General features: G+C 43.3%; 1 protein-coding gene across 5 annotated transcripts in view; it reads left to right on the forward strand.

Annotated features, from left to right (window-relative positions):
• The window catches only part of MTMR12 (myotubularin related protein 12), a 252,214-nt gene that overhangs the window by 116,026 nt on the left and 116,568 nt on the right, over nucleotides 1-19,620 (forward strand). For 4 of the 5 annotated variants that reach the window (XM_029579298.1, XM_029579307.1, XM_029579315.1 and 1 more), the window contains 2 exons: nucleotides 4,692-4,764; nucleotides 9,932-10,065. In XM_029579298.1, the coding sequence (XP_029435158.1) occupies nucleotides 4,692-4,764; nucleotides 9,932-10,065 (207 nt within the window). Of the gene's footprint in view, nucleotides 1-4,691; nucleotides 4,765-5,941; nucleotides 6,077-9,931; nucleotides 10,066-19,620 lie in introns of all 5 variants that reach the window. The other variant, XM_029579331.1, reaches the window with a different exon arrangement.

Raw genomic sequence — 19,620 nt, forward strand, 5'->3', positions numbered from 1 at the left:
TCTTCTTTTTATTTGCCACTACCCGGGGATCCTACGGAGTGTCTACAAAATCAGGTCAAGGCTATAGTTCAGCAAGCTGTAGAGAGTAAAATGATAATGAACCGGGAGGGGAGAATTTTGCTAGTTGAATTTCCGATCACCCTGGTTTTCTACACCCTTCCTAAGGTCCATAAAACACTTATTAAACCACCCGGCCGACCTATCGTGTCTGGCATAGGATCGATTTTGGAGCCCCTTTCCAAATTTGTGGATGGATTTTTGAAGCCATTCGTGCCCAAGATCAGGTCCTATGTACGGGACTCGTCTCACCTTATCTCTATTTTGGAGAATTTGTGCGTACCATCCGGTCCATTTTTTTACGCGACATTGGATGTTTTTTCTCTCTATTCAAATATCCCGCAAGACGAGGCACTAGTAGTGATTGAGGATATTTTGAACTCGCGTCCCTCTCCTCATCGGGTGTCAACCTCCTTTTTGGTGAAATTGGCGGAGATAGCGTTAACAAAAATTTTTTTTTCGTTTTGACAGTACATTTTACCAATAAATAAGTGGCACAGCCATGGGGGCCACCATGGCCCTGAGCCTGGCGTGCCTGTATGTGTCTAAATTTAAGGAGACTTGTGTTTATCCAGCGGAGTGGTTTAGTTTTATTCACCTTTGGTTGCGCTTTATTGATGTTTTTTATTGAACTTACAGGAATACGCTGCTGTTTTTCAGCAGCTGCCACCCAAGAACATTGAGGAACAATATACCAACAGGTCAGTTCCTGAAGTTACGACGTCTTTGTTCCTCACGATCAGATTTTCTAGTCCAAGCTAGGGAGATGTCTGCTTGGTTTGCGGAAAGAGGGTATCCTACCCAAGTGATTAAAAAGGCTTTTAAGCGCGCACTGTATGTGAACCGAGATTTATTCCTTCCCCAGATTCAGTCATCAGATAAAGTGAATAACTGTATAATACCCTTTTCTACCCTGAGCAGAGCTGTTACTGGCATTGTCCGTAAACACTGGCATGCGTTGTCTTTACAACATGTATTTCACGATCCATTGAGGTTCACATACTGTAGGGGCAGGAATCTCAGGGATAGATTAGTTCATACTGAATTTATGACTGGGAATATTCAGACTCGGTTGCCGGGCCTCCATAGACCGTGTGGACACTGTACTATGTGTTGTCATACTGATACGCTGTCTTCCTTTGAGAACCCTGTAACAAAAAAAATAGTTTATCTGCGGTCTCTGTCAGACTGCACTACGCAAGGGGTGATATACATGATTAAATATCCATGCCCTTTGTTATACGTAGGTAAAACTACTAGGATGGTGAAGACCCTTATTATTGAACATTGTTCTAACATTAGGAACTCTCGGGAGAGTGAGCCCCTAGTAGAACATTGGGCACATTTGTCACACTCCATCTCTGATCTTTTCTTCTTTGTGGTGGAAGTGGTCACATGCCCCTCCTGGGGTGGTGACTACTCAGAACACCTTGGTCGAAAAGAACAGAGATGGATTCACACATTAGACACTGTAATACCATCTGGTCTTAACAGAGAACTTGAATGGCATTTGTTCATCTGATTGCGTTTGGCGCCTTGGGGTTAGCAGAGTGTTTTGGTTCGCCGTAGTCTCGCGATTGGCTCCCCCCTTCACGCCTTTTATCCGTTATGTTTAAAGGTCAGTCTGAAACTTGGTTAGGCGCACTCCCTGCCACGTCTGAAATACTTACATCAGGGTATGAATATTGTAATATTCTTGTTTGATTTTGGTTGGCTGTCTAGTCCATTGTTTAATACAGTCCCTGTATGTATGTATTTTCTTTATAGATTCTTTTTTGAAGCCCCATGTCCCTCCTGACGCAGCCTCGGCGAAATACGGGTCCGTGTCGGGGGACCCCTGTGTAAAGATTGTTGCTTAAAGCCAGTGGAGTTGCCGAATAATAATGTGAAAATACAATAAATCCTTTGAACTCCTTTTTGGGACTCTTACATTCACTTGCACTATTGTGTTGATAGTGACTTGCTTAAGTGCAGGTTTGGCTCTTTTTGTGTTGTGGATATTAGTTAACCCCATCAATCAGTTGTGGTAGAATCAGCTCTTAAAAGAGAGGAAAAAAAACAAGGATGTACTCAAATACTCCATCAGGAAAGGATTCCAGGTTACTGGACAACTTTGGTAAGAAGGTATTCCAAAACACCATTCTAAATGCATGAATCTCCACATGAGTTCTACATAGTTCAATACTTACACAATTGTATACAGAAACTGAAGCCTTTCCTTCCATCTGGTGAAGGAGTCATCAAAACCTCAGACACTGCTAGATGCGTAATAGTGTATATGCCATTTTATTTGATTTATCTATGAGTTGTTCGATACCTTACCACATACCTCAACAGCATCCATTGGTCACTCTGCATGGCTTGCTTGAGAGCCAGCAGCCTACATGACATCCACCACAAGTTGGCAGACATTCCTTACCTGGGTGATCACCTGTACAGCAGAAAGCTCAGAGAAACAGTTTCTTAAATAAAAGAGCAATAAGTGACGATCCAGTCCCATCCAATGGGTCCCGAGCAATCTTGTTCTGCAAGGCATTTTTTCCACATTGTTAAAAGGCTATATTTCCAAGCTGGATGCTGCCATTACTTCCGTAACAGCAACTACTTCTGGCTTGCACTTGTCATCGTGAGTGTCGTCAAACTAAAACAGCACAACCGGTCCAACCCAAACCTGTACCAAGGTTTGACCACTTTCCCAATCCAGCAACCATTCTTTCTAGTTAGGGGGGAGAATCCAGCACTACTTGGAGGAGTGGCAAAATCACCAAAGATCACTGGGTTCTCAAGATTGTGGAAGCTGGATGCTGTTTGTGCTTCTTCCTGCTTCCCATGCATCCTCATCATTTAGTATTCAATCTGGATCTGTCTCACTTGATCAACTCAGCCTAGATGTGGAGTCTCTCTCCTCAAACAACAGGTCCTAGAACTGATTCCTCTCCATCACCTTGGCCAGGGATTCTACTTTCTTATCCCCAAGGAATCTGGGACTGAGACCTTATAAGCTTAGAGCAAAATCTCTACTAGCTATGAGAAAGAGGTCCATTCAGTGCCGCCAGATGACATCACCCACATGTCATAACTAATACATCCTGCTTTCCATGGAAAATGGTAAGCAAACTTACTGTATTTTTTCAGGGTTCCCATTTCAGGTTTTATCTGAACATTTGAAATGTGTGGTCCCTTATTCTGTATCTGGTGAGGGTGTCCGTTCTGCATGTGTGATCGTTACTAGAAATTCTGCTAGTGTGTAGTTTCTGAGAGAGCTTTCTGGCAATACAGCTTGTTGTGTTTTCCCCTTAGGAGGTATATTGGTGATCTAGGGCCTGGTGTAATATTTGTAGAACTACTTTTTTCATAGGTAGGGTTGTTGCTATTTGAGTCTTGGGAGTTGGTGCTGTTTTTGGTATGACAGATTTGCTAGATATATGCTGGACGCAAAATTCTAGGAGAGGTCTCACAAGTACAGTGGTGTGATCACTTCCTTTTTTTGTGTTAGATATGCCTCACCCTATGCATGCCAGTATTCCTCTGGCTCTAGCCAATGCCTTGTCACACTGTATCACTACTTGTGTTTGAACTCAAAGTTCATTTTTTTTTTTTGGGGGGGGGGGGGGGTACAGTTATTGGTTATAGAAGGGAGGGGAACAGGGTGGGGTGGCTGGGGGAATGGGAGGGGAATGGTGATGGCTGCTGGGGGGAGGGAGGTACACCTTTTCATTTGGCCTAGCTACAGATCTGGATATGGCTGTGGGAAGTGGTTCATCTTTATTACATGCTGGTTAAAATGATGGATTGGAATTAAATAACAAGATGGATGCTTATGGCAAGAGAAGGAAAAATGTAGAGAGATGTCTGGACTAATTTTTTTTTAATGATTTATAGGAGACTGGAAAGTGATTGAGTGGAGGAAAATTAAGGTGCAATTAATTTTCTTAAGGGCTATTCCTAATATATAGCAACAGATTGCTGTCTGTAAACTTATTGGGAGGCATTTCAATTTATTTCTTATAAGCTGCAATTCCAGAAGTTCATTTCAGCAATGCACTTACATACAACATGAAATAGAAAACAGAATAAAAGAGTATGTACGCTTTTGTGTGTGCAGGAAACTTGAAGAGCAAGTTCCTCTTAGTGTTCTTCTGAATGCAATTGCTGGGGACAAATATTTGTTCTGGGGTAATGTTTTAGAGTCATAATTCTGAGAGAATTCAGCTTCAGAAATTGTAAAAAGATTTGTGTATGCTGGTTACTGATACAAAACTGATATTGGATAAATAAATGTTGTTCCAGATGAGTTAAAGGGTTTTGTTTTTTTTTTTTATTCAAAGCACTATCAAATGGTGCTGGCATAGTGCATGTTTGCAGCTGTTTTATGCCGACCAGCAGGTCTCATGACTTGTAGACCTCATTAAATAGCCATACACCACTGAGAATAGCAGCCTTACAAAGGTCAAAACTTAGCAGCAACCATGCTAACTGTTTTGTACACGGTATTATGCACTTTCTCATGATTCTGCCTGTGCTGAAAATAACAGACCGTTAAGTAAGTTGGTGATAGCAGATTTCATGGTAACATCTTACAGCATGAATTATCCTATGTTCAATAAACTGGGTTTTTTGGGGTTTTTTTGTAGGAATTAGACTTCAAGAATAAAATCGTTGGAGAAAATGATATCACCCTGCACTGTGTTGACCAAATTTATGGAGGTACTGTGTAATTATTGTTATGCAAAGTCTATTAAATATTTTTGTTTTGCAGATGCCAGCCATAAAACCTAAAAAGCCTTGTTTAGTACCATCTGAAGTTAGAAAGACAGACGGAATAGTGTTGCTTCCATCTCGTCCTTTTTTTAGAATCCCTTTTTGGCGAGATTCATTGGATGATATTTGGCTGCCAGCTTGTAGTGTTTGCCACATCTATCCATTGAGCTGCTGCAAGTCTTTGGTCCTCTTCTGGTGGTATAGATGTTCCCACCTAGGCTTGGTTCTGCCCATACTGGCATGTGAGGAGCAGGCTGAGAACACTTGGGGGTGGGCTCATATATTGGAGAACCAAATTTTCAGCAAAAGCAGGCAGTACAATGAAAAACTTTAAGTAGGATAATTGCAGATGAAAATATAAAAGTTACCTTTTTATTAATATTATGGGGTCTCTTTGCTAGCGTGCATTATAACCAGCAGACTATCATGCATTGCCTGCCAGTTTTTACACCTAATATATAAAAATATTGAGCTGCACAGTAGCATGATCAGGGTTGCATTAAAGACGAGCATGACTATGGGAATTCCAGTGACCTTCTTTCCCTGTGCTAACAGGGCCAGTTTACACAGGGAACCCCCCCCACTTCCTGGAAGTCAAATTGGGTCTTCAGGTCCTCAATTCCCCTACCCAGAATGGAGAGGAAGAGGAGGGGAAATGGCCGAAGAACCCCTTAATGTTTGGTGGGATGGAGGGGGATTCAGGCTTGGGATGCCTATTTGGCATTGGACCTTCTAATACAGGACTCATAATTACATTGCCTTAAGTTTAATTAAAGTCCTGGGTTCATGGTGAATTAACCCTCACAGGGCACAATAATAAGTATGATTTTGCCCTCTTTTTTGCACATGTTAGTATTGCTGTCAAATGCTGGTAGTACATTGGCATTCATGCCTGCATTAAACCCATGTAACTAATGCTAATTTTTGTTAGTAAATAGGCACCTTAAATATGATTCCTTAAGTTAAGTATTTATTGTGCTGGTCCTCAAAATGAAGATAAAAGGTTTTGTGGGCGGGGAGAGGTTTGGTTGGATGTTTGGTTTTTTTTTTTTTTTAAAGAAGCATCTGCTGAAAAGCCACCCTGGTCTTCAGAAGCTCTTACTCAGGACTGCTCCGCTTGTAGCTTTGATACAGGATATCATCTTCTGTTTCCTCTGCCACCAAGTCTCTGCACTAGAAGAGGCAGAACGTGAGTGGGTGCTGGAAGCTGGGCCACAGCCATGACTGACAGTGGTCGGAGACTGCCAGGACACATTAGGTACATTGAGCACCATCTTCCAAACCCGCTTTTTTTTCCATTTTTAGTTTGTTTTACTGGGGATCAATGCCACTGAATTACTTTCAGTTTTTGTGTTAAAAAGTAGGTAAGCCTTTAACATATTCAGCATGCCTCTTGAAGGTTATTTGGCTGCCAGGACCATCTTTGTGAATGTGCCAAATTTACTAGCCTCCAGAATGGATTACAGAGGCTCTCAAATCTAATTCTCTAGGTCTGCAAACAGGCCTGGCTTCCAGGTAAAAAGAATGTGCAAATTAACTTGGTTCTTGGACCAAATATTTGCACATTTCTCCATTAACATTTGTTATATCTTGAAAAACAGACCTGTCTGGAGCCTTGAGAACCACTGGTTTAAAAACGTATATTTCTAAAAGTGTTTCATGGACCTGGCTTCTCACTTTAGCAACATCTCACTTCAATAACAGTTAGATGTTGCATGTTTCATGTAGTACATTTTAGTTCCCTTTTTTTTTTTTTTTTTACTTACAAGATCTGAAATGTGCAAAAGGTTCCATATTGTCTTGCACTCGTTGCTTCCACTGAGAAATGTCTTAGCTTGCAGAATTCAGATGCCAATGCCAGGTAACATAAAGCACAGCTAAATGTAGAACTGTAAAACTTCTTGGTGCCTAGGGAGTGAAAATCCAAATTGAATAAATATAGAAATTTTACTAAAAAGTCTCCTAGAATTATCTACATAGATGACAGAAGATGACTCCTGGCCAAACAGCTCCTAAATGTTCAGGGGTTTTCTGCTCATACAGGAGGCTCATTACAGGGTTTGAATCTGAGAGCAGTTTCTTTAATCTAGACCTTAGAACTGGGATCCTTCCATTCCATCCCTGTGAAGCACTTGCCTTCAGTGTCATCTCTTCTGCAGAGCCCACCAGTCGCACATCTTTTTCCCTTCTGCTGTTAGAGAACTATCCGCTTCCAAAAAGTGCAAGAATCCGTCTTCATTTTATTTATTATTAAAAGTTTTTGTATACTGCTTCATGGGGATCCCATGGGCTTATTCTTCTGCCCTTAATGACCTAGGTAGGTTTTTCAATTAAGTTTTTTCTCCATCAATGAGCAGGACTGCATTAGCCATGGCATGTGGGTGATGCCATCCGACGGCACTGAGCAGATCCATCTCTCTAGCTCAGTAAACTTTTACTACTAAGCATGCACAGGGATTCCTAAACATGGGCTGCTTCGTGAGCCCCCCAGCTCTTTTTTTTGGTCCAGGCTTATGCACAGACATGTACATTCTCTCTACTGCTTTTATGCGGTTTTTCAACCATTTTGTTCTGAAAGTTGCCTCATTTTTCAGTGTTACTGCTTAAAAAAAACAAAACAACCCCCCCCCTTAATTAATATGTCCAAAATGTTTGGGTCCAAGAAAGCCACCATCAGTGACTTCAAGGGCTGTGTTTGTGGCCATGATATCTGCTACAGATGCCTTGGTCCTGATTACAATTCAGCTAACTGCTAAGACTCTGGTTGGATATAGCTAAGATCCCAGAGGCATGGCCTGGAAAATGGATAAAATGTGCAGGTTGGTGGAAGGTTGGAGCCATTCCTTCTCCCAGAATAGGACCTCTTTGGGATCCTTCTTGGACAAAGATTCCCAAACATGGTGCTAGGCTCCGGATTCACCATAGTTCAGTAGTTAAGCACGATGTAGTAGTAGTTAAGGTCATGTTTTTGGTGGTAGTCACTATGGCTCACAGTCAGTGAGCTTTAGGTTCTAGTGACTTACTGTGTGCCAGGTGTTTTTTTTTTCAATAGAGTGGTCTTGTACATGCACCCTACGTACTTGCCTAAGGTAGTGTTGTAATTCCATCTTAACAAGTCAGTCATCCTTCTAGCTTTCTTTCCCAGGCCACATGTCCATGAAGGTGAACAAGTGCTATACAGTTTGGACTGCAAAAGAGTCTTGGCTTTCTATCTGAAGCAGACTGGAACCCATAGAAAGTTCACACAGCTTTTTCTTTTTGACACTAATAAGCTTGTATTTACTGTTGCCAAGTGTATCCTTTCAAATTGGCTAGCAGATTTTGTTGCACCGAGATAGGCCTGAATCTGGTGAGTCACGTCAAGGCTCACAGTGTTAGAGCGATGGTAGCATTGGTAGCCCACCTAAGATCAGCCTCCATGGAGAAAATCTGCAAAGCTCCAACATGGAGTTCTCACCACGCTTTCACATTGTACTATTTCTTGGACAAGGGCTCCCGATTTTGGTTTGGCCAGTGTGTCCTGAGAAATTCTTGAGGTGTAAAATTCAACTCCATTCCCCCCTAGGGTCCTGTTTAGTTCCAGGGTGCCCCCCATGAAAAAAAGACAATATAAAAATGGCATGTTGCCATTTTTGCCCATTGGCACTGTTCTGGGTTTTCTCCTTTTTTCATTCAGGGTGGTCTGTGTGAGGCTCTTCATCCTGCTTGTCCTCAGAGAAAGCAGAGTTGCTGACATGTAACAGGTATTCTCAGCAGACAGGATGCTAGTTCTTATAAAACCTACCTTATAAAACCTACTTGGAGTTGGTTTTTCCTAGTTTAAGCTAAATTTTAGATGGAGAGGACTCTGTGTGGATATCTAGAATGCTGCAGATACCCAGTAGGGCATACTCAGTCTTTTGAAACTTTGAAATCAAATTTCCATTCTGGGCTCCATCTGATGATGTCACCCATGTGTGAAGACTGATATCTTGCTGTCTTCTGAGAACACCTGTTATTGGTAAGCAACCATACTTTATGGTCTTTGACTAAGAAAATTTAACTTTCAGTAAAAAAGGGTAATTGCCAGGTTCTTGTGGCCTGGTTTTGGCCTCTGTTGGAAACAGGATGCTGGGCTTGACGGACCCTTGGTCTGACCCAGCATGGCAATTTCTTATGTTCTTATGTTCATACTAGAAATAGAGTGCTAGTGGCATGTTGACTGGCTCCTGTGGTTTTCCTTTGGGTTCGTCGGCAGCAGATTGGGTCCTGAAGTGTTGGAATGGTGTCTGCTGACTACTGTAGCGGTCAGAGGAGTGTTGAGCTGGGTCTCAAAGTGTTAGTACAGTGTCTACTGGCTTCTATAGGGCTCTTTGGGTTTCTTTTGTCTTCTTACTCATCAGTGCAGCACATGTTGCAGGATTGACTTATTGTGCCAGTGTGATGATTCAACTTGGATCTGCTATCCAGCAGCTTCTATGCTCTTGAATGTGTAAGACTACCTGATAGCAGAGGGGGAGTCTGATTTTTAGTATCATATGTGACTGCCTGGAATGCAGTAATATGACTAATAAAAAGTGAGAATGTTGTTCAATTCAAAAGAATATGATGGTATGGTGTAATGCAGAAAACTAAAATTTGCCATCACCTAATGAATCATTCTGTTATGAAAACACAATAATTTAGCTTTAAAGAATGGGCATTTTAATTCTTAGTTTAGTGGTAGCATTTTTCTTATCAAATTAGTGTATATGTGCACAGAGACCTAATATCATGCTTCAGATATTTCCATATTTTTTCATATGCCACTTTTTTGTTTTCTGCATGCAACTATGAGCTTGCACATCTGCTAGAACTACAGAAATCCCTCTTGCTGACCAGTGACCTACTTTGGTTGCAATTGGTTTTCTGCCAACCTGCTGACAAAAAATTGGTGGCTAAATCTGACTTCAGAGTGGCTATTGGTCACCAGGCCACTGGATTTCTATCGTAGTGATATCTTCCTATTTGAAACGACAGCCTTGGGTACCATTTGCTTGCAAATGAGCTTCAGTTCCACTAAGGTTCACATCTTGACAAACTATCTCCACTTTGTTACATGCTTAAATAACATTTGTGTTGCTTTTTTCCTTAGTTTATGATGAGAAAAGGAAATGTCTCTTGACTGGGCAAGTGAAAAAATACCCTGAGAAGATGGTAATCTTCTGTAAAGATTTTAGAGTATTTCATTTCTGTCTGAGATACACAAAGGAAGAGGAAGTAAAACGGGTAAATATAGAAACTGGAGTGATTTTTGTTTTTAACTGTTCCTTTTAACTTTCTTTTAATTTTTTTTGACAAATTATAATTCCATATGAAAAGCTAATAGAGTACTGAGCGCTGTACGAGAATGCAAGCATAATATTTGTCTCTCACAGCTATCCATTTATATGTGGTAGCCCTTGTACTTTGCCTAGGAAGAGAAAGGGCTTGGATGTAAACATATTGTTACTGGCAGACGAACCATGTATCCGGCATACAAGGATTTCATTTTATTTAAAGTAAAAAAAAAAAAAAAAAGTAACGTTTAGTAGAGCTTTGATGGATAGAACAAGTCAGACAGGGTCTTTTCTGGGGCTTCCAATCAAAGATATTGCAAAGATTCCCTTTCCCTATTATACCGAGTTTTAGTAATTCCGTCATTGCATTATTATTATTTTTTTTATTTATTTATTTATTTTTTTACATCTATTCTGCTTTTAAAGTTATCTGATTAGAACGCAGTGGCAAAATTACTATTTCAGTGAGGACTAGTAGCTTTTGTTTTAATGTGTTGAACACTTGCCAAAGGAGCTCTGACTCGCTGAACTGTTACCCTACTAGTACTACTGCTTAACAATTCTATAGCGCTACCTGACTTACATAGAGCTGTACAAACGCCCCCAAAAAAGTCCCTGCTCAATAGAGGTTACAATCTAATATGACAAACATACAGGTCAAAAGACTTGGGGCATTTCATTAAGTAAGACAGTGGTTAAAAAGAAAGTTAATGAGACACAAAGCAGATAATCAGGGCTAACATTTAAAAGCAGCCTCAAAAAGGCAGGTCTGTAGTTTAGATTTAAAGACGGTGAGAGAGGGAGCATGATGCACCAATTCAGGAAGATTATTCCAAGCACACAGTGCAGCCAGGTGGAAAGCATAGAGTTGGGAATTGGTGGTAGAGGAGAAGGATATGTATAGGAGTGACTTATTTGATGGGTGGAGTATGTGAGGAGGGGTGTAGAGAGACAGAAGAGAGGGCGAGAGGTGCTGCAGAGTGAAGGCATTTGTAGGTGAGAAAGAGGAGTCTGAACTGTATGCAGGAGTGGATAGGGAGCTGCATACAGTTGTAACATCAGATGTTACAACATTGTCTGTCTGTTTTTTTGCAAATCCATAGCTAAACTGGGGTGGGGAGATAGGATGAGCTGTAGCATCCTGGGTTAGAATTGCTACTGGAATAAAAATTAAAAGATTAAAAAAAAATAAAAATATATATATATATATATAACAGTTCAGTTTTGTGCGCCTTGGGGCCTTTCAATTTTGTTTTTGTGGCTTGCTTCTGTTATCCTGTAAAATGTTTATACCAAGTAATGCTCTTCAAATGTAGAGTGCCATATTAGTGCATTGTGCCAGAGTTCTGCCACTAAAAATCACAAATAAAGAACCGCTTCCTATTGTCATCAAACCATAAGATCAAAACATAAATAGAATGACAGTTATCAAAAGTAGCTCACAAAGCTCAAGTAGCAAAATTAATAAGAACTTTATTATTGAACATCGAACTCTTTTATCAAAATGTAAACCCTTTACATCAAATCTCATTTTAAATTCTACAGAATCCCCTATATCAAGTCTCACTATTTAAACTCTACTGTATCCCTCTTACTAAAACATACTAAACATAACAAACACCCCACAATATAAATTACTCAAATAAAAAATTTACACCACACAGAAAAAAAGGAAAAAAGAAAAAACTGAACCTAAGAAAAGTAACAAGGGGGCGCTGTTGCGCATCGGATGGAAGCGGTCGCCTAGGGTCAGTGCTCCGCTCCCTGCAAGCATTTCTAACCCAGTACCGGCTGCGATTGCAATTTTTTTTTCGCCCGTAAACGCTTATCGCCGTGGCAGTAGCACCCCAGGTACCTTTGGTGATGGCTGCGAAACGTAAGACCGCCGATTTGCGGCAGTTTTCCTACGACAAGGCGGCGCTTGACTCGGGCCTGGAAGATGGCGGCCGCGTGGTGCCCGCGCCGGTCCCCGACTCCGCGGCGCCAACTCCGGAGGATTTTTCGGCGGATCGGGAGGACTCTGTCCTAGCCCCAGCACCCCTATCAAGGGATGAGATCCGTGAATGGTTTATCACGCTCCGGGCCGACATGAAGCGGGACAAGGCAGACATCATGGCAGCCGTTGCAGATGTTAAAGAGGACATTGCAGCGCTGGGCTCCCGGGTGGATGACATTGACATAAGGGTGGAGGGCCACGGAGAGGCCATCAATACTTTGAATTCCCGGCAAGTGAATGTCAACTTGGAACTCGGGGCCCTCCAAGAGAAAATTGAGGACCTTGAGAATCGCAGTCGCAGATGTAATCTGCGTATTCGGGGGGTCCCTGACAATGGTGAATATGAGGACGCTTTCACCACTGCACAGCAGATTTGTTCCCATATCATAACTCTACTACCTCCGGATGCAGGAATCTCAGCCCTACAGCCTTCGGAGATTCGTCTGGAAAGAGCGCACCGGGCGCTGGGCCCCCGGAGAGATCAGCGGCCAAGGGACCTGGTTCTCTGTTTCCATAGCTTCGCTCAGAAGTCCCAGGTTGCTGAGGCGGCGCGAAAATTAAAGGAAATTCGTTGGAATAATCATGTTATTTTTATATATCAAGACCTAGCTCCTGCAACTCTCAAACGACGCTATGATCTGCGCGAGGTGACTGCAAGTCTTCGATCTACGTCGATCCGCTACAGGTGGACATTTCCTTTTGGTCTGCAGTTTCAAGTACAGGGCACCACGTACCGGATTAAAAGTGTTGCTGAGGCGGTGGAGGCCTTCAAGCAAGCTCAACTATCAGTCTCCTTTCAAGCACCACAGCAGGCGCCACCTCCAGCTAAATTGGACTCAGCACCCCGATGGCAGCGCGCAGCTAAGGGTGGCAGGAGATTGCGACGACAACAGGGTGATAAATCCTCGGCCTCTTCTGAATTGGGCTGAGGAGTGACTGCGAGTACGGCTCTAGCCTATTGTCTTTCTCTCTGCCTATACGCCACTGGCGCAGTCTTGGTACCAAAGTTTGGCGTGTTCGAGTGTTACCTGCATATATCTCTGTTGGCTGTATTTCCATATATATTGTTATGTCATGAAGTTTTGAATTGCTTTACTGGGTTTGCTTGTGATTTCTATCTTTATTGCTATGCTCATTTTGTGCTTGCGGGGAGGGGCGGGAAGCAGGTGATTGCTGGAGATCTGATGGTTGCTCCCCGAGGGAGTGTGGTTCCCCATTGGGTTTGGGTGACACACAATTGGACTAATGGGGTAGACAACTGGTTTTTGTGTTCTCTCTCTGAGGGTGTTTCTGGTAACAATATATTCTACAGGTGCTGGTGGGTGCCTCTTTCTTCTGGGTCTAGCTGGCTGTGGTGGGCACTTCTGGGGGTGCTCTTCAGTCCCTCATGCTATGGCGTGTAAAATTGTTTCCCTTAATGTAAAGGGCATCAATACCCCGCGCAAACGTTTACTGTTGAAGAAGGAGATGCAGAGTCTGGGGGCAGCTATTGTATATGTCCAGGAAACGCATGTACGTAAGCACCACGAACGACTGTTGGTTTTCCCATCCTACTCACAGTCCTATTGGGCTGCCAGTACCAAGTCTTCACGTTATGCCGGTGTGGGAATTCTCATCGCTAATTCCTTCACACATGAGGTGTTAGATTCCCATTTTGATTCTTGTGGCAGATATCTCTTCCTCAAGTTACGGGTGGGGTCCTGCATATTTACATTTTTGAATGTCTATTTCCCTAATACGTCACAAGTTGCTTTTCTTCATGAACTAGATCAATTGCTTCTGGCCTTTGGGGAGGGCGAATTAGTGGTGGGTGGTGACTTTAATTCGGTATATGACCCCACTCTAGACAGCTCTTCACGGGCTGTAGCTACACCAGGGATGCGAATGGAATGGCGCTCATTTCTAGATCGCTGGAGTTTGGTGGATATGTGGAGGCAACGAAATCCGCACTCTAGATCCTATACTTTCTTTTCCCCTCCACATGGTACATACTCCCGCATTGACTACCTATTCGTTTCCTCCCATTTGCAAAACAGTGTTTCCATGGCTGACATAGAACCCATTACATGGTCCGACCATGGCCCGATCTGGATACATCTCCGCCTTGGAATCCAAGATCAGGGGTTTAAACCGTGGCGGCTTAATGATAGTCTGTTAAAGGACAAGGATTTTCTGATTACTACTACTAACCACCTCCAAGAGTACTTCCGTAATAATACCCAGGATGAGAGTAGTCCTGTAGTGGTGTGGGATTGCTCCAAGGCCGTAATTAGAGGATGGTTTATTGCGCGAGCGGCGCATTGCAATCGGGAAAGGGAAAAGGATCGTACCTTAAGTCGGAGGTCGCTACCCTCACCCAAAAACATGTAGCTGATGGCTCTGCCCATACTTATAATAAACTCCTTAAGGCAAGGGATGCTTTGCGATCTCTTGAGGATACCGCCATTAGTCACCATCTCCTTATGTTGAAGCAACAATTTTTTGAGGGCGGGAATAAAGCCGGGAGATACTTGGCTCAGAAGCTTAAGGCTGCCAGGGCTCAAACTTTAGTGGCAAAGATTTGTAATGCGCGAGGTTCTCTGGTTACAACCTCTGAGGACATACGTGACTCTTTCTCTGATTTTTATGCTCTACTCTATAAAGGAAGTAAGGGTATTGGGGAGGAGGACATATCTTTGTATCTGGCGGACACACCATTGCCCACACTCACTCCCGACCAACAGGCATTTTTGGATAAACCTATTGAAATTTCAGAAGTTCTAGAGGCAATTAAGGGACTGAAGCCAGGTAAGGCTCCAGGCCTGGATGGGCTCACTGGCTCTTATTATCGTCATTTTGCCTCAGTACTTGCTGCACCACTTACTGCTATGTTTAACTACCTATGTCAGGGGGGACGTATTGCACAAGATAGCAACACTGCAGGGATATCAGTAATAGCTAAGCCCGGTCGTGACCATACACAATGCGGGTCTTACCGCCCCATCTCCCTGATAAATATCGATTTAAAATTATTGGCCAGGGTGTTGGCGGCCCGCCTTAATGGAGTTCTACCTACGCTCGTTCATTCTGACCAAGTGGGCTTTGTTCCTGGCAGACTTGCTGCTGATAATGTCAGGCGAATAGTTGACATAGTCGATTATGTGCATCACTCACAGGTTCCCGCTATACTCCTCTCATTAATGTACCACTGTTATAATATGTTATAATTGTTTTTTGTAAAATAGGGCGGACTACGCCCTATTCCCTTGGTTATCTGGAAACCGATGTGATATCTCGATTGAATGTCGGTATATAAAAGAAATAAATAATTAGACGCCGAGAAGGCCTTTGATCTTGTTCACTGGCCCTTTTTGCTGCGTACTCTCTCCTGTATGGGTTTTGGTGACACCTTTATCACTTGGATTAGGAAGCTTTATGACCACCCACAGGCGCGAGTTAAGGTCAATGGGAAGTATGGGAAACCTTTTGATATCGGCCGCGGCACTAGACAGGGGTGTCCCCTTTCCCCTTTACTCTTTGCGCTCTTTTTGGAACCCTTTACGACCAGAGTCCGGCTTGCTCCCTCTGTTAAGGGCATTCGTGCGGGTGGTCACCACTTTAAAATTTCTTTATTTGCGGACGACGTGATGCTCACTCTCACGGAGCCGTTCACCTCCCTCTCCGGTATCATGTTGGAGCTCGACCGATTTTCTGCGGTCTCCGGGCTTAAGGTGAATTATGATAAATCAGAGATCCTTAACCTTACCTTGCCTGGGGAGGATGTGAATCGTCTCCGGAGTCTTTTTCCCTTTAAGTGGGCCAAGGGAGCTTTAAAATATTTGGGGGTACGTATTGGACCTAGATCTGACTTATTATATCAACTAAATTACATCCCGCTTGTACAGCAGGTGAAACGGGATTTGGAGCAGTGGAGCCGCCACGCACATTCGTGGATGGGTTGAATTGCGTTAATAAAAATGAATGTTTTGCCCCGTTTTCTATATTTTTTCACTACCATCCCTATTTTTATAAAGTCTGACGTTCTTCATCATTGGCAGCAAGTTATATTTGGGTTTATCTGGCGCAAGCGTCCACCAAGAGTGGCGCGTTCTACGTTATATCTGCCTAAGTCTAGAGGAGGGCTGAGTGTCCCCAACCTCAACTGGTACTATAGTGCAGCTCAGCTACGGGCCTTAGTAGTTCTGCATAGAACACAGGAGATCCCCCATTGGGTTTTTCTGGAGCAGGCTATGGTAGGGGGTATGCCCTTGTCGGCCCTTCCCTGGCAGCCCCGTGACACTTGGGTCCCATTCTTGTACTTCCCTACAGCCCTGCGGACTACGGTCCAGGTGTGGCTCCAATGGAAACCAGTTTTAGTTGGCAGGGAGGCATATATGCTTCTTACCCATCTTTTCACTAACTCCCTCCTGCCCCATGTGGCCCTCTCCAAAGAGGTGCATGTGTGGCATAAGGCAGGCATTGTGATTATAGACCATGTACAAGTACAGGGGGCTTTACTGTCTAGGACGGATATGGGGCGTCGTTATGCTAATTTTCCCAATGACTTTCTTCTTTACGCTAAGGTTTATCATTCTCTCCATCGTGCGCTACGCAGGGGCACTCTTAAATTGACCAGTTCTCTTTTTGAATCGTATTGCATGAATGCTCAGAATATGAAGGGAGTGATATCCAAGATCTATGCGCTATTAAATGGGAGGGGGACTAGTCCTTTTCCGCAGCAGAAGGCATGGGTCTCTGACTTTCAGCGGGACTTAGCTGATATAGAATGGGATGACATTTTTACTAACGCCCACAAGTGCTCAATATCAGCGGGCATACAGGAAAATTGCTATAAGATGCTGTATCGTTGGCATTATTCCCCTGTCCGTTTGCATAGATTCTGCTCGGCCTTTTCTGAGCTGTGCTGGCGTGGCTGCGGAGACGTTGGCACTTATTACCATGTTTGGTGGAGTTGCCCATGCATAGCTCAGTGTTGGCGGACTGTGATCTCCTGGGTATCGACTGTGTTGGGAGTATCTATTGTGGCTCACCCATGGCACACTCTTCTCCCTCTGTATATAGCGGACTTAAATAAGGACCACCAACGAATTGTGCAATTGGTTTTTATTGCAACACGTACGGAAATTGCGTTGCACTGGAAGCAAAGCGCTACCCCTAGCCTCGCCAGAGTGCGGGCTCGGTTACATAATTATTATCAGTTGAGTAGGCTTACAGCTGTCCATCATTCTCGTTTAGCTGCTTTCAATCGAATGTGGGAACCTTATCAAAGATGGTTGGCTTCCTGCCAATGAATGGACGGTTCCTTTCCATCACTGGAGGTTGTGAGTCTTTACGAGATGTGTGGCCTTTAGTGGGCTGCTTACCCAACTTGCTGAGACTGCTTTTCTGCAACCAGGTGTATGTTGGCTCTTTGGGACTCGTCTCGTGGTCTAGATGGCCTCTATGTTTCCTGCTTTCTTTTCCTGGGGGGAAGGAGTGCACCAAGTTATTCTTGTTTAGTTGTATTGTTACTTCTATTTTCCGGATCTACTGGATTCTGTATTGAAACACCATCATTGATTTTCCATTATTATATTGTATTATACTATGCTATACCAGTTGTGGGGGGGGGGGGAGGGGGGATGATTGGAAATCTTAACTTTGAAAAATGGATTTTGAGGATGGTTTCTGTATTCTGTTTTATGGTTCGCATACATGTACAACATTTGTCTTTGGATATATATTTTGCCTTTTCTGGAATTGTATGGGTTGCTCCTCATTCCAATAAAAATCTTTTGAAATAAATAAAAAAAAAAGAAAAGTAACAAACAAAAACCAACAACCCCCCCCTTAAAAAAAAACAAACCCACATTCAAAAAACGTTAAAAAGAGGCTCCACATGGAAAAAAATCTTTGAAGATTTATAATTCCATCAGTCCACCCACTATATTTCTTGTAGGATCTTGCTAAGATCACCACCTCAAAAAAAGTTAATTTGTGCCAAAACGGCATCACCACACACGTAGAGAGTGTAGACTGATAAACTAAAATCCTGGCCTCAGGAATCATCACTTTTGTTTGCAGAAATGCACTCATTCATTTTGATGCCATAGAGACCATTAGGCAGTGATGTAATTTGTCCCATGACTCCTTTCAAATTAAGGCCTAGATTTATCAAATTGCAGTAAATATTTATTTATTTATTTAAATTCTTTTACTATACCGATACTCAAGACGAGGTCTTATCGTACCGGTTTACAATAGAACAAGGGGAAACCAATTAACAACTATATAGAAGGTAAATTTACATTAAACAGGGAGCGAAAACATGGGAGCTGGAAGACAGGAAAGATTTTAAACAATAACAACTGGAGAGTGATAAAATATTGCATGCGATAAGGAAAAGGGGCATGTTTTATGGTAATAGCCTATTTATCGCAATGTGTGTTATCTTAACGCTTCGCTGCGAGAGACTGAGAGAGAGAGAGGCTATCTACAAGGCCAGGGGTGGGCAATTCCAGTCCTCGAGGGCCACAAACCTGTCTGTTTTAGGATATCCTAATGAATATGCATGACATAGATTTGCATACAACTGAGGCAGAGTGCATGCAAATCTCTCTCATGCATATTCATTAGGGATATCCTGAAAACCAGACTGGTTTGTGGCCCTCGAGGACCAGAAGTGCCCACCCCTGTACAAGGCCCTTGTAGTAGTTAGCTATTTATGCTACTATAGGAGGCCCATCTAGTAACTCGAGATGAGGTTTAGGTAGTAGTAGTAGTATAGGGGCCACTTTTACATGCAGAGTGAGACGTACGAACAGAACAGTGCACTCTTGTGAAGATTTGATGTCTTTCGGAGTGAGGAAGCTCACAAAACTATGAGATTTGTACAATGTTCTCTCAACCTAGCTTAACTATGGTGTCACCCCAGAGGCTCGCTCTCTCACTGTACTGTAACACGATTTGATAAATGACCCTGTAAAACTGTCAGTAATGTTAATCGAGGCACACGGGATAAAGTTGTTAACCATACTGTTCATCATAACACCCATAGGGGCGGATTTTCAAAGGGTTACGCGCGTAACCCCGAAAACCCACTCCTGCGCACGCTGAGCCCTGGGACGTGCATATGTCAGGGGGTGGGGCCAGAGCCTCCAGGCACAGTGGCCATTTGCAGCTGTGTCCGGGATCGCAGGCCGGCTGTCGCCGGCGTGCGCAACCTACGTCTGCCTAGAGGCAGGCACAACTTCGCAAACAAAGGTGAGGGGGGGTTAGATAGGGCTGGGGGGCGGGTAAGGGAGGGAGGTGGAGGGAATAGGGAAAGCCATCGGGGGCCCCCTAGGGCTTGGCGCGTGCAAGGTGCACAAGTGTGCATTCCCTTGCACACGTCAACCCCGGATTTTATAACATGCGCGTGGCTGCGCGCACATGTTATAAAATCGGGCATAGATTTGTGTGCGCCGGGTTGCGCGCACAAATTTACGCGTGGGCGTAGGTTTTAAAATCTGGCCCATAGTTTGTCCCGTG

This window comes from Rhinatrema bivittatum, chromosome 1 (assembly GCF_901001135.1).
Source record: "Rhinatrema bivittatum chromosome 1, aRhiBiv1.1, whole genome shotgun sequence".
In the NCBI taxonomy this organism is placed as follows: Eukaryota; Metazoa; Chordata; class Amphibia; order Gymnophiona; family Rhinatrematidae; genus Rhinatrema; species Rhinatrema bivittatum.